The sequence below is a fragment of the Bubalus bubalis genome, chromosome 20 (genome assembly GCF_019923935.1).
Source record: "Bubalus bubalis isolate 160015118507 breed Murrah chromosome 20, NDDB_SH_1, whole genome shotgun sequence".
NCBI classification, from domain to species: Eukaryota; Metazoa; Chordata; class Mammalia; order Artiodactyla; family Bovidae; genus Bubalus; species Bubalus bubalis.
Genome location: NC_059176.1, coordinates 15374935 through 15390312, shown reverse-complemented (window position 1 = coordinate 15390312; position 15378 = coordinate 15374935). Strand labels below are relative to the sequence as shown.

At 36.7% G+C, this 15378-nt stretch overlaps 2 protein-coding genes across 11 annotated transcripts in view; one reads left to right on the top strand and one right to left on the bottom strand.

The window, feature by feature from the left end:
• The window catches only part of MIS18BP1 (MIS18 binding protein 1), a 49550-nt gene that overhangs the window by 6299 nt on the left and 27873 nt on the right, over positions 1-15378 (bottom strand). For all 5 annotated transcript variants that reach the window (XM_025270903.3, XM_025270902.3, XM_025270905.3 and 2 more), the window contains 4 exons: positions 8685-8857; positions 7761-7921; positions 6172-6320; positions 126-213 (listed from right to left, as the gene is read on the bottom strand). In XM_025270903.3, the coding sequence (XP_025126688.3) occupies positions 126-213; positions 6172-6320; positions 7761-7921; positions 8685-8857 (571 nt within the window). The remainder of the gene's footprint in view (positions 1-125; positions 214-6171; positions 6321-7760; positions 7922-8684; positions 8858-15378) is intronic.
• The window catches only part of FANCM (FA complementation group M), a 98197-nt gene that overhangs the window by 69266 nt on the left and 13553 nt on the right, over positions 1-15378 (top strand). The gene's annotated exons all lie outside the window — the stretch shown is intronic.

The following is a 15378-nucleotide window of genomic DNA, read 5'->3' as shown; positions in this document are numbered from 1 at the left end:
CATGCCATCCTCCAGGGGATCTTCCTGACCCAGGGATCTCACGTACGTCTCCTGTGTGTCCTGCACTGCAGGCAGATTCTTCACCACTTAGGTACTGGGAAGCCCCGACAAAGAAAAATACTTACCGTTTTTTTCTTGATATTGCCCCAGGTAGTGCCGCCTTTACTCTTATGGGTTTTTTGCATACGAAAAACATATTTATCACAATCATTCCTGTTTAAATATAAAATAATTCCAAATCAACATTAATCATCATACTTTAATCCACAGATTGAACAGCAATTGACAATTTAAAATGTTTCCGTACGTTAAAAGTATATTTTATGTTCCATTTTTAAAAAGACAATCATGTACCGATGGAGATGGACAAAATGCTTCAACCCTATAAGACTGTTCTGAAAAATGGTGGTTTACTCATTGTCCATTGTCCCATCTGCTCTTCCCAGTCTCCATCTTGCGGCCTGCCTTTTCTGAAACTCACTAAGACATCTTGTCCATTGATTCCCTTTTGTTATACCTTTCACTCCTTTCTCTTGTTCATGTCTTCCTTCCCTGTCCAGGTTGAATCTTAAAAGTTATCACTTTAAGGATATGCATGGTGATGAAAACTCTCCATTAATTTATGCCTTCCAACTGTGTTGAGATTCATTTTGGCTCATAAGCCTTTTATTTCTACATCGTTACATGTTTTTTATACCAACAAAGACTTAAAAAAAATATTTTTTTAACCTTACCTCTTTTCCCCTCTCATCCTTAGCAAATACACCTGACTCCTAATTTACAGATGAAAACTGAAGCCAAATAGAATGTTGTTCTCAGTTTCTCAAAAATTACTTAGGACAAATTTTCTCTTTAGGCTTCAAGTCCCTTTGTGACTGACTGTGCACTCCTTTGTGGCTGTTTGGCAACCTTAAAGGCACGACTGTAAGGAATCTGTAAGGCGCGACTGTAAGGAATCTGTAAGGCGCGACTGTAAGGAATCTGTAAGGCGCGACTGTAAGGAATCTGTAAGGCGCGACTGTAAGGAATCTGTAAGGCGCGACTGTAAGGAATCTGTAAGGCGCGACTGTAAGGAATCTGTAAGGCGCGACTGTAAGGAATCTGTAAGGCGCGACTGTAAGGAATCTGTAAGGTACGACTGTAAGGAATCTGTAAGGCGCGACTGTAAGGAATCGGTACATCTGTGATGTCTGTTAAGGCATCAGCGTGAACCACAAGCACTGCTGCAGCGCGTGGATGCGCCAGTTGTTCAGGATCAGAGCCTCGTACAACTGCTGTCCGCTACGGATACTTTGGGAGTGATAAAAAAATACTGTGGCATTGCTTCAAATTGTTATGAAAAGGAAGCCAACTACTAGAGTCGGCAAAGTCTAGAGAGTAAAGAGGCCTAGGAAACTCGTTTTTAAAAATACAGTTTTACGGAATATATTCTGGGTATGAGTCCATCTTGCGCTCTGTAAGGAAAAAAAGCCATTTTCTATAATTGTGAAAGTGATATATGTTAAAAAACAACAGTATCATAATCCACATCAGTGTAATCCTACAATCTACAGATAATGGCTGGTGTTTTTGGTTAAGGAATTTCCTATCTCCTATGAATACATGTTACAAAACTGGGATCATACCGTAGGTAATGTAGTTTTATTTCTTAGCTCTTAAAAATTATTCACTGAACGTTATTCTGTATCATAAAAATTTGTTGAAAGCGTTATTTAATTCTTTTAACCTTTTATTGGAATATAGTTGCTTTAAAATGTTGTGTTAGTTTTTACTGTACAGCAAAGTGAATCGGCTACACACACACACCCCCTCTGTTTTGGATTTCCTTCCCATTTAGGTCACCACAGAGCATTGAGTAGAGTTCTCTGTACTGTAGTGTAATTTCTGATTAGCTATCTATTTTAAACATAGTATCAATAGTGTATATATGTCAATCCTAGTCTCCCAGTTCATCCCACCACCCTCCCCCCTTGGTATCCATGTTTGTTCTTTACATCTATGTCTCTATTTCACTTTATAAATGAGACTCATCTGTATCAGGAGTTCCCTGTAATGGTCCATGACCTGTTAGGAACCAAGCTGCACAGCAGGAGGTGAGGGACGAGTGAGTAAATGAAGCTTCACTGCAGTTCGCCATTGCTCACATTACTGCCTGAACCATTCCACCCTCCACCCACCCTACCGGGTCCATGGAAAACTGTCTTCCACAAAACTGGCCCCTGGTGCCAAAACTGTTGGGAACTGCTGGTCTCTACCAATTTTTTCAGATCCCATATTTATGCATTAACATACAATATTTGCTTTTCTCTGACTTACTTCACTCTGTATGACAGTCTCTAGGTCCGTCCTTGTCTCTATCAATGACTCAATTTCATTCCCTCTTATGGTAATATTCCATTGTATATATATATCACATCTGTATCCACTCCTCTGTTGATGCACATTTAAGTTGCCTCCATGTCCTCGCCACTGTGAATAATGCTGCAGTGAACACTGGGGTGCATGTGTCTACTTGGATTATGGTTTTCTCTGGGTATATGCTCAGTAGTGGGATTGCTGAGCCACATGGTAGTTTCAGTTTTTAGGTTTCTTTTTTTCTGGCTGCACCATGCAGCCATGTGGGATCTTAGTTCCCTGGCCAGAAATCGAATCTGTGCCCTCTGCATTGGGAGCTCAGAGTCTTAACTACTGGAATGCCAGAGAAGTCCCTCAATTTTTAGTTTTTTTAAGAAATCTCCATACTATTCTCCACAGTGGCAGTATCAATTTGCATTCCCACCAACAGTGCAAGAGGGTTCCCTTTTCTCCACATCCTTTCCAGCATTTACTGTCTCTAGATTGTTAATGATGGACATTCTGACTTGTATGATGTGATATCTCATTGTACTCTTGCATTCTCTAATAACTAGTGATGTTGAGCATCTTTTCATGTATTTGTTGGCTATCTGTATTGAAGACATCATTTTAAATTGTTACATATTATTCTATTATACGGACAAATCCTAATTTCTTAACTTTCCTTATTATTGGACTGTTAGGTCAGTTTCAAAATTTCAGTATTGTTTTGTGATGAACATCTTTGTTCATACAAGTATACACTCATACTTGCCCTACCTCATATTTCCTTAGAAATAAAATTCAAGGGCCAAAGGAATGAATATTTTAAAGCTAATGATTTGGCCAAAGTTCTTACCAAAATCTGTCCAAAATCATATTCACCACAGAAATTAACTCACACACCTATGGTCAATTAATCTTTGACAAAGGAGGCAAGAATATACAACGGAAAAAAGACATTCTCTTCAATAAGTGATGTTAAAGTTGGACAGCCATATGTAAATCAAGTTAGAACACACTCTCACACCATGCATAAAAATATGGCTTAAGGACTTTAAAGACATGACACCATAAAACTCCTAGAAGAGAACATGGGCAAAACATTCTCTGACATAAATCATACCAATATTTTCTTAGATCAGTCTCCCAAGGCAATAGAAATAAAAACAAAGTTAAACAAATAGGACCTAATCAAACTTACAAGTTTTGGTACAGCAAAGGAAACCATCAACAAAACGAAAAGACAGCCTACAGACTGGGAGAAAATATCTGCAGATGGTGTGACCAACAAGGGTTAATTTCCAAAATATACAACAAGCTCATACAACTCAACAAGGAAAAAACAAAACAACCCAGTCAAAAAAATGGACAGATGACCTAAAGAGACATTTTTCCAAAGAAGACATACAAATGGAAAATAGGCACATGAAAAAATGCTCAACCTCACTAGTTAGTAGAGAAATGCAAATCAAAACTACAATGAGTAATACCTCACAATTAGTAATGGTCATGACCAGCATGTAAAAATCTACAAATAAGTGGTGGAGAGAATGTGCAGAAAAGGGAATCCTCCTGCACTGTTGGTAGGAATGTAAATTGGTACAGTCATTATGGAGAACATATAGGGGTTCCTCAAGAAACTGAGAAGAGTTGCCATATGATCCAGGAATTCCACTCCTGGGCATATATCCAGACAAAACTATAATTCAAAAAGATACATACACCCCCTATGTTCATAGCAGCACTATTCACAATAGCCAAAACATGGAAGCAACCTAAATGTCAGTTGACAGATGAATGGATAAAAAAGATATGGTACGTATATGCAGTGAAATACTACTCAGCTATAAAAAGAAGCATGAAATAGTCCCATTTGCAGCAATATGGATGGACCTGGAGATTCTCATACTAAGTGAAGTCAGACAGAGAAAGACAAATACCACATGAGATCACTTACGTGTGGAATCTATGACACAAATGAACCTATCTATAAAACAGAAAGACTCACAGACAGAGAACAGACTTGTGGTTGCCAAGCGGGAGAGAGGATTGGGAGGGAAATGGATTAGGAGTTTGGAGTTAGCAGATGGAAACTATTATATAGAGACTGGATAAATAATAAGGTCCTAGTGTATAGCACAGGGAACCATATTCAATATCCAGCGATAAGCCATAATAGAAAAGAATATTAAAAATATATATATATAAAATTGAGCCACTTTGCTGTACAGAAGAAAATGACAACACTGTAAATCAACTATACTTCAATAAAATAAATTCTGAAGTATTAAAAAAATTATATGCTTAATATACTTTCACTTGTAGTAAATACTTATTTAAAAATAAACAAAAAATAATTTCTGGATTGCTAGGGAAAATTATGATTTTGCTGAGTAAATGCAAATTCAGATTTTCACTAAGCTTCATGAGAATACAGATGGTTTTTTTCCTCCCAGTTTTGATCATATGGCATCGCTCTCACACACCCCATGAAAATTGCTCTTATCAAGATCAGTGCTGGCCTGCTGAACTGCCAAATGAATAGTCTATTTTCAGGCTGCCTTACCATTTTCCATTTCTCCCACATGTTATGTGATTGTTGGCCACCCATATCGTTTCTTATTTTTATTTATTTATATTTCAAAATAATGTTTATATTCACATAGTGTGGAATTCAAAAAGTCTTCTTTTTTGTCCCAAGTTACCTTAGTTCGTATCCTGAAAGATCACCAATGTTTTCAGTTGCTTATGTATCCCTTCAGAGATATTTCATCAAATAAAAGCAATTATGTGTGTGTATACACACATATACATACAAGGATACACACACACAGAGCCCCTATTTACACAAATGATAACACATTAACTACGTCTAACGGTTTTCATTTATTTATTTTTTGGCTGTGCTTGCGGCATGCAGATCTTAGATCTCCCACAAGGGATCAAACTCATGCCTCCTGCACTGGGAGTTGTGGAGTCTTAACCACTGGACTGCCAGGGAAGTCCCCCTTTTTTTCATTTAATATATCTTGAATATCTTACCATAAGTACATAAAGCATTTCTCATTAATTTCTATGGCTACATAATGTAGCAAAATTTGATTGGTCCCTTATCGATGGGCATTTGAGTTGTTTCCAGCCTTTTGTCATTATAAGCAATACTGCAACAAATTAGCTGTACAATCACAATTCTAGAAGTAGGACTGCTAGGTCAGAGAGTATATGAATTTATACTTTTGATAGATATCAACAAAGTACCACTTTCAGGGATTGAACTAATTTACCTTTTCACTAGTAATGTGTGAGAACGGCTTTCCTTTTCTTGTTAATTTATAGGAGTGTTATAACAGGGAAGTTAGCCTTTTTTCCTGTGGTAAGTTCCCATAAATTCTTTGTCTAAAATTATAAGTTCCATAAATTCTTTTCTCAGATTCTCATTTGTCTTTTGACTGTTTATGATGGTTGGTACCAACTAAAACTTTATTTTCTATAGGGTTGACTTTATCATACATTTTGTTAGTGGCTTCTGGGACTTCTAAGATTATGAAATAATTCTCCACAGTCTTCTAAAGATATATTTTATAGTTTAATTTTTACATGCCAAACTTTGACCCATTTGGGATTTATCCTAATGTAGAGTGTGAACTGTGTACTGACAATACTGAAAACACCTATATTGCAGGAACCATCCATCTTTGACCTCTAGGAACCATGCTTTCTTGTTTTTTTAAAAATAATGATGACTTCTCTAATTACTGACATCTGCTGTCTTCAACTTATGGGATGTTAAAAGCTCATGCAGAGAATTACAGTACCATATGCACAAATACTTACCTGTTTATAGAGTCTAGCATGCCGGGCGTGACGTGATGACACTGAGGAGTTTTTGCCAGTGGAAAGATAACTGATGATGGAGTTGTTGGATTTCTGTCCATATTTGGCAGAATATCATCCCCTTCTTGACTGTCCTGGAAACTTGGTAACTAAAAAGCAAATATGTATTACCAACAGGCACCCCTAAAAATGGAATTCCTCATTATCACAAATTGTTTTTTGGGGGGAGGGATTATGTTATTTTCCTTTTTAAATTCCACAACTGAGATAACTAAAATAACTAAAATATTAGTAGGTAGAGAACAGAGCCTTGGTCTCTAAAAAACTTAGTTTCTACTGTGTAAAATGGAAATGACATACATTTCTAGTATTGCATAGGCCAAAGGTCAACAAATATTTTCTGTAGTCAGAAACTATGTTCGCTTTTATGGTCTATACAGTCTTTGTCCCACTGTTCAGTTCCACTGCTGAGGCAGGAAAACTGCCACAGCCAACATGTCTGTGGTCCAGTAAAATACTGTTTATAAAAAGAGCTGATATGCCAGATGTGGCCTGTGGGCCAAGTATACTGACCTGTGCACAGACAGAACAAAGCAAAAGTATAATTGATTTACTATTATGCTTGGTACTAATAGATACTCAAGCAGTATTAAACTTTTTGTGTGTATATATTTCCAATAAATAATTTAATCTTTTAATTAAAGTTTTACTTACCTTTATATTAAAACCTTAGAAAAAGTAGGCTTCTATTTTATTATTTTTGCTTTTAAAATACTGCTACTGTTGCACTCAGGACAAAACATGGGAGGAATAATGTAAAGGGCACAGTGCCTACAGGATCAGTGTTTTTGTGCAAAGAACACAGTGAGAGCCTCAGACGGCTCCCTTAAAATACTTCCCTTTATAGCCTGTCTAGGTAAAAAGGGGCCCCAGATCATGTTGTCACCAAGTTCTCACTAAGCAGCCTTTTAAAACTGGATAATTTAACAACATTGTGAAATGGGTAGACAGAAAAATCACCCCAAGTGTGAGCCTTCTGAATTTTTTTCTTGCCTACTTTTTTCCCCTGTGAGCTTGATACTTTTTATTATTCCAGTAACATCTGAATGAGTTCTTATTGTTTTTATATATTGCAAATATTTTATCCCAATCACTGAAGTTTTTAGTTATGTGATTTTTTTCATTCTATTAGTATAAAAATTCTTGTATACATTTAAATCTGTCAATTTTATGCCGCCATGTAGTCCCTCCTCTGAATTTACTATGCAGTAGGTAATAATCTATGCCTGTCACGCCCCTTTTTAAAGTCTGCCTCACTGCATATGAATTTTAAATATATATGCTTGCTATTTGGCTTTCTATTTGGTTCTTTAAGCATTACTTCTGAACCCCACTGAAGGGTAGACCCTGGCCACTGAGGAGAACGGCATGACTGGCCGACTGCTTCCTACACTCTACTCTGGCATTTCTGTGGAAGCTATCAGTCCTTGGCCTAAATATCAGGGATGAACACTAACCCTAAATAAAAATGAAAGACATAAAAGTCAATATAAAAAGAAAACAATGATTTCTACATTTAAGACTCTTACCAGTATTTTTTGATGCTGCAAAGGTGTTGCACTGAAAAAATCATCATGGTCATCTTTTGGCAGCTGTTCAAGAAAATCTCTCATCTGCTGCTTCCTTTTAAGAGTTCCCACTTTGGCAGTTATCTTCATAGTTTCCTTCTTATCAGCATCATCGATCTTGCCTTAAGAGTCAGCAAAAGATTTTGGTAAGGATTTGGTCTTTTATAGTAACTGCTCTATAAAGTTAACAGCCTTTGCAAAATCTAAACTGTGTATTCATATTAAATAAACTCAGCATCTGTTGTTAATATTTCCAAGCCTCCTATGTAATAAATGACTCTATACTGGGATTCGGGCAATATGATTAGATTACAAAAATACTCAGGAAGAAATTACATTTGGATTAGGCAGGATGAGGTTGGAAAGGTTCTTTACCTGTAAGGGAAGTTACCTCTCATATTTCCCTTACTGGTTGTCTACCCTATTGTCTTGCTAAAATATAAACCTTATTGAATTAGGACAGGGATACTGAATGTTCCCTAAAGCTTCGTTTAAGACTTCTCTGGCATAAACCTGGCCAGGAATGTGTACTCCTGGGGACTACACAACTAAACTTATGAGTTTTCTTATGAATTACTAAGGGACCCTAACAAAGTGGCCTCAAATTTAACTTAGAAAAATAACCCAGTTATTGAAATCTTTGGATCCAACTGCAGATTTCCTAGAACAAACTCAAAGCACAGGGCTGCTAAGGTTACTATTAATATAAGGAAGTAGCTAGGTCAGACTTAAAAAATTAAACAGATGATCTTTGTTTCTAGCTTTAAAATTATAAAAACAAAATCCACCTATTAGAAGACACATGGATAAATATAAATTACATCTAATGAGTAATCAGAAATCAATACTGAGAACTAGGAAAAAACTATTTGCTATGAAGGTTACCATTTTTGCCTTTGGGGTTGGCTGGCTTTTTCTTGGTGTCATGTTTCTGAAATCTTTTTCCTCGGGGATCTTCCATGTACTTCCTCTGGCATTCATCCGCAGATCGAGAACCTACAGCCACAGCTACGTCTGACCAGAAACCAGACTTGTGCTTTGGCAGAGATGCAACAGCACTACAGAAGACCAAAACCAGTTAAAGACCAAGAAATTCAACTCAATAAAAGTAACCTTTTATTGAAGTGAAGGGATGCCACTAAATCAGGAATTTTATCAAAATCATTCTAGATAACTATTTGGAAAGAAGTTAGTATTCCCTACACTTAATAATTCTTACTCAACTGAGCGACTGAACTAAAATGAATATGAAGATGTGAGTTTATGTATCTAGTAGATGCCTTCAATTTTGTTGCAGTCTATCAAACCTGAAAAACCATGCCCAGTCTTTCAACATATTTTCCTAAGTCCAGCTAAGCAATGATTAGATCTTTGGGGGTGGGAGGTGGGGGCTCTAGCATGATTAACTTCTGCACTAATACACGAATCTTACTGGTGCTAAGTATACAGGAGAACAAGTTCTTAGGTTCTATATACTCCAGGTTACAAACTCTTACTAAAAAGTGTAATGCTTGCATTTACTCTATTTTAATTTATAGAACTCAGTATAGTACTTAATTGAGGGAAATGAAAATTGAAATAGAAAAAAACATAGTCAATATAAGGTAGTTACCCAATTTAACAACTGAGTTACATTCTAAAATTTCATTGCAAATGATTATTGAGAACCTGGTATACATATTACTGCCTCCCTAATTCCCAATAGATTTTATATATTGTGGTTAAGGCTGATTTTAATAGTTCTGCCAGAAAAGGTCTACTTAACTCACCAATTAACCTATGCAGTGTCATGCTGGAAAAAATTTAACAACTAGTTCTCTGGAGTTAAAAAGCCCTGTTTGTGGTGTCTGTCAACTTCCATATTGTAAATACATCTATTGTGGCTGATTTCAAGCTACCAATTATACAGAATTTCTACCATACAGATATGACAGACATTAAAAACTTCAAGGGCACTGATAAGAATAAAATATAGTAAAATATTTAGGAAGTGATGAGTTTAGAGTTTGTTCCTAGTAAATTTATTTTTAGTTTATATAATTTTTAATAATGACTCTTTAAAATTCAATTTGTAAAATTCCTAAATATTTAAGAGTCAATTTTTGTGAATAGATATGATCTAACTACAGAATACCACTTATCCCATATATAAAAGGAGAACAAATACTATGAGCACTGAGCTTGTTAATGAATGTTCTACTTTTGCATAATTAATCATTCCACATGTGTTCTCAAGTGGAGAACTACAAGGAGGGGGCTCAAAGTTCCCTATTTGTATACATAGCTAGCATGCAAGTCTAGGATTGCCTGAAAGGACTAGTTTGTTATAGTAAAAATACTTAATCCATTTAATATAAAATCAGTCTGTAGTTAACATATCTCCTCTAGTCTAAGTAATTTAAAAAGGCAAATGTAATCATATTACTCCAGTCCTACTTAAAAATCACTTCATCGGGATTTCCCTGGTGGTCCAGTGGCTAAGACTCCGAGCTCCCAATGCAGGGGGCCTGGGTTTGATCCCTGGTCAGGGAACTAGATCCCTCATGCCACAACCAAGACCCAATAAAGCCAAATAAACATTTTCTTTTTAAAAAATAACTTCATCATTCTTAGCATAAAAACCAAGTAGGACCTATACTATTCCTTACCTATCTGTTCTCATCCTCTGTGTTCTTCCCTCACCTTCTATATGCCAGTCATTTTGGCCTTTTAGTATTTTAAAATATTCTCTTACTTTCTACCTCTATATACATGGTTTTAATTTAAAATGTACTTATCCTGAATCTTTGGCTTGAATACTTATTTATTTATCCTTCAAATATTAGTTCTGGTATCTGCCTAAACAAAGTCATTTTCCAGATAAATATTCTCATAAGCTTCTTACAGGGATTATTTGCTAAGTATCTGTCTACCCTACTAGGCTATAAGCATGATGAGGGGTATAAAATAGTGGGCTGCAAGTAAGAATCACAAGGAGCTTATAGCAAAATTTAAGGAAGCAAGTAAAAATAAGCAAACAGATCCACAGACTCTATCCCTGAAGATTTCCATTCAGTAGGACTGGGGTGACAGTCCTTGCATTTTCCAAACGCTCCTTATGTGATTATTTTGCTGTGAAGTCAGCATTAGAATCGCTTTATGTTGTTTGTAAGAAGAAAGTATTACATCTAATTGAGTGGAAAGTAGGAAGAGGTAATAAGGAAAGGTTACAGGGAGGAAGTGACACGTGAGATGAAATTTGAGGGATGGATAAAAATATAACAGGAGAAAATGAGGCAACAATATTGGCAAAGAAATGAAGACAAAGAAACTGCATATGGCTAGGGAATGGTAAGTAATTCATATTTATAGTCTGGTAAACTTCAAAGAAATGGCTGCGGGTCAGAGCTGTGAAAAAAACTAGAGAAGCATAACCCAAGCCCAGGTCTTCCAGATCAGAATATTATAATAGTATGCACTCTAGGTACTTATAAAACATTTTAAGTTTATAGTAAAATCGTCCTTTTGGGTATGGTTCTACGAATCTTAACATATACATAGTTACAGATATAAAACAAGCTCCATCAGACTGGGAAAAAACCTTCTAGTCCTACCTCTTTGTGGTTCACCACTATAACCACTGGAAATCCCTCATCCATTTTCTTTCTTTTTAGTTCTGTCTTTTCCAGAACATCATATAAATGGAATCACATAATATGTAACCTTTTGGGCTGGCTTTTTTCACTCAGCATAATACCTTTGAAATTCATTCAAATGGTTACAAGAATCAATAGTTTTTCCTTTTTATTACTTAGTAGCTCACTCACTGTTAAGATTGTACTATGATTGACTTTATGCAAACAGGGCTGTGAAAATCAGGAAGAGAAATGAGCTACGTAAAATCAATCTATAATGTTGTTTATGAACTTCTGGGCTCACAATGCAAATTTTGATATATTTTCTTCTTTGTTCAGTTCAGAATATTTTCCCTTGAGACTTCCTCTTTGACCCATGGATTATATCCAGGTGTGTTATTTATTTTTCCAGCACTTAGAATATTTTTCTTTTATTGATTTATAGTTTAATTTAGTTATGGCCAACAAATACCCTTTGTATAACTTCAGTTATTTTCAATTTGTTAAGATTTGTCTTATGATCTAGTAAATGTTCATCTTGATGAATAATTCACTTATCCTTGGAAAGAACATTTTTTCCCTACTGTTAGGTACACTATTCTAAAATGTCAGCTAGATACAGTTGGTTGGTAATGTTGTTCAGTTCTCCTACACCTTCACTAATTTCCTGTCTACTAGTTCTGTTAATTACCAAGAGAAGAACACTGAAGTCTCCAACTATAATTGTGCGTATGACTCTTTCCAGTTCAGTACTTTCCTTTTCTGAAGGACAGGGAAGCCTGGTGTGCTGCAGTCCATGGGGTCACAAAGTTGGACACAACTGAGCAAATGAACAACAACTTTCCTTTTAGTTCTTTCAGATTTTGATTCTTGTATTTTGAGTTTTTGTTCAGTGCATACACATTTAGGATTAAGCCTTCCTCGTGAAATGACACTTGTATTATTTTGTAATGTCTTGCTTTACCCTTGATATTTTCTTCATACTGAAATCTCTGATCAGTATTAATATAGCCACTCCAGCATGGTATTTATCTATCCTTTCACTTTTAACTTGGCAATGTCGTATTTGAAGTGTTTCTTTTATATGACACGTGGTGGGATTGTGTTTTTAAATTCATTCTGACAATCTATTAAATGGTGCATTTAAATTATTAACATGATTAATGCAATTGTTTTTCTTTGTTACCCATCTTCTATTTCTCTTTTTCTGCCTTTTTTAAAAAGTATTTTATCTATTATATATTTGAAGATATCATGGCACCCCACTCTAGTACTCTTGCCTAGAAAATCCCATGGATGGAGGAGCCTCTTGGGCTGCAGTCCATGGGGTCGCTAAGAGTCGGACACGACTGAACGACTTCACTTTCACTTTTCACTTTCATGCACTGGAGAAGGAAATGGCAACCCACTCCAGTGTTCTTGCCTGGAGAATCCCAGGGACGGGGGAGCCTGGTGGGCTGCCGTCTGTGGAGTCGCACAGAGTCGGACATGACTGAGCAACTTAGCAGCAGCAGCATGTAGTTTTTTAGTGGTTGCTCTGACGTTTACTATATACATACTGAACAGTCTGCTGCTGCTGCTGCTAAGTCGCTTCAGTCGTGTCCGACTCTGTGCGACCCCATAGACGGCAGCCCACCAGGCTCCCCCGTCCCTGGGATTCTCCAGGCAAGAACACTGGAGTGGGTTGCCATTTCCTTCTCCAATGCATGAAAGTGAAAAGTGAAAGTGAAGTCGATCAGTCATGTCCGACTCTTAGCGACCCCATGGACTGCAGCCCACCAGGCTCCTCCGTCCATGGGATTTTCCAGGCAAGAGTGCTGGAGTGGGGTGCCATTGCCTTATCTGACTGAACAGTCTACTATGAATCAATATCTTACAGCTTCAAGTAAAATCTAACCATCATACAAGTGTCTTCCTCCTTCCTTTTTGTTATAGTTATCTTCTGTATTACATTTACAAATATTTTAAAAATCCATCATACAATATATTTGCTTTAAACCATTAAACATTTAAAAGAACTCAAGAGGAAAATAGTCTATTATATTCACCCAGAGAACTGCCTATCTCCCTCCTATTCCTCCATTCCTGATACTGCCTCTTTTCCTCTCTCATCTCTATTCTGCTATTGAGTCTACCCAATGAGTTTTTAATTTTGATTATCTCATTTTTCAGTTCTAAAATTTCCATTTGAGCTTTCTTTATATCTTCTACTTCTTGCTGAGACATTATAAATTTCTGTTCAAGAATGATTGCTTTTAGTCCTGAAGTGTTTTTTATGAGACTGACATGCTGCTCACTATGCCAAGAAGGCAGGTCTAAAGTGTTTTTATATACCTGCTTCAGAATCTTATCAGATAATTCCAACCTCTGTGTCATGCCATCATTCACATCTTTTTGAATGAGATTATTCCATGAGAGTTGAAATCTTCATTGTTCTTTATATGTTAAGTAATTCAGGATTATTTCCAAGGCATTTTGAAATAGGAAACTCTGGGTCTTACACTCTATGCTGGTTTGGTATGCTCACTAAGTCATGTCCTACTCTTTGTAGTCCCATGGACTGTAGCCTGCCAGGCTCCTCTGCCCATGGAATTTTCCAGGCTAGAATACTGAGTCGGGTGCCATTTCCTACTCCAGGGGATCTTCCCAATCCAGAGATTGAACCTCCATCTCTTCTATCTCCTGCATTGGCAGGTGGATTCTTTACCACTAGCGCCACCTGGGAAGCACCCTATATATTCTATGGAGAATGTTAATATTTTTGTTTTAGCAGCAACCAACCTGGCTGTAACCTGAATTATAAATTCTGATCAGTTTTCTGTGGTTGCAGTTTCAATGTGTTCTGTTTTTAAAGCTTTGCAGTGCTGTTAGGATATACTGCAAGTTGGATACTGGGTGGATGGCCTGGATATTGGATGGTAGTCTACCATTTAGTTCAGTTCTCAAAGTCTCTGGTTATGCTGTTTAGGATCAGATCCACAAATGGACAACACAGGTTAAGTCCAAAAGCTCATAAACAACTTTTTAGGGTTACTTTCCCTAGCTCGTCCCTCTGCAATTTTTGGTTCCCTAGAGTTCTGTTTTTTGCTTCTCTGGAAGAAATCAGGGGTTTTAGTTACCAGCTTTACCACACACTTTATACAGCTGCATCTTGCTCCAATGCCAGGGAGAGGACAGACAAGAAAACTGCAAAATTACTGTAACTGGAGAGAAAGGTTCATACTTTCTGAGTTTTACGTATGTGTGGACCCCAACTGCTGCTGTGAAGTTTACCCCTGCTGGACTGTATGGGTACTGAGTTAAAAGAGAAAGGAGAAAAGAAAACTGAGAGATTTCCTCTACTGTTTCTGAGTGTTATTAATCCCCTTTCCTGCTCAAGCCAGAACCAAAGGGCTTCTCTTTGAACTCTCTTTGTCTTGCCTCAATGCACACTTCCTGGTTTTAGGTGGTCTTGACTCTAGCTTGGGGGAGTATCGCAAGAAACACTAGAATTTCACTTCCAGTTTGGTGGTTCTTAAAATTCTAGTCTTTCCTAATCAACTGCTATTATTTATCTTTCTGCATCAACAAAAGCAGTTCCAAACATTCTGTTCAGGTTTTTATACCTGCATAGAAGAAACAGAATGGAGTATGCTTACTTATCATACTGGAAACTGGCATTTCTGCAGTTCAGGCATTTCAAAATATCCTTAGGTGATCTGAATATACAGTAAATGAAATAATGGGGGATACGGCTGAAAAGGATAACTGAAGTCAACTATTGCTCTCAATGTGAGGCAGAAGAATCTTTATATAATTTGAAGTTCAGTAAGAATGCAAGTGAATGGTTTTGACTTGTTAGAACCACACAATACATTACAACTAATCTAGAGTTGTATAAAACAGATTACTTACTCATATGAAATGAACAAAGTACAAATACAAAGCTACTTCCAAAGTTCAGGCAAAAGGCATTAAAGGTCTGA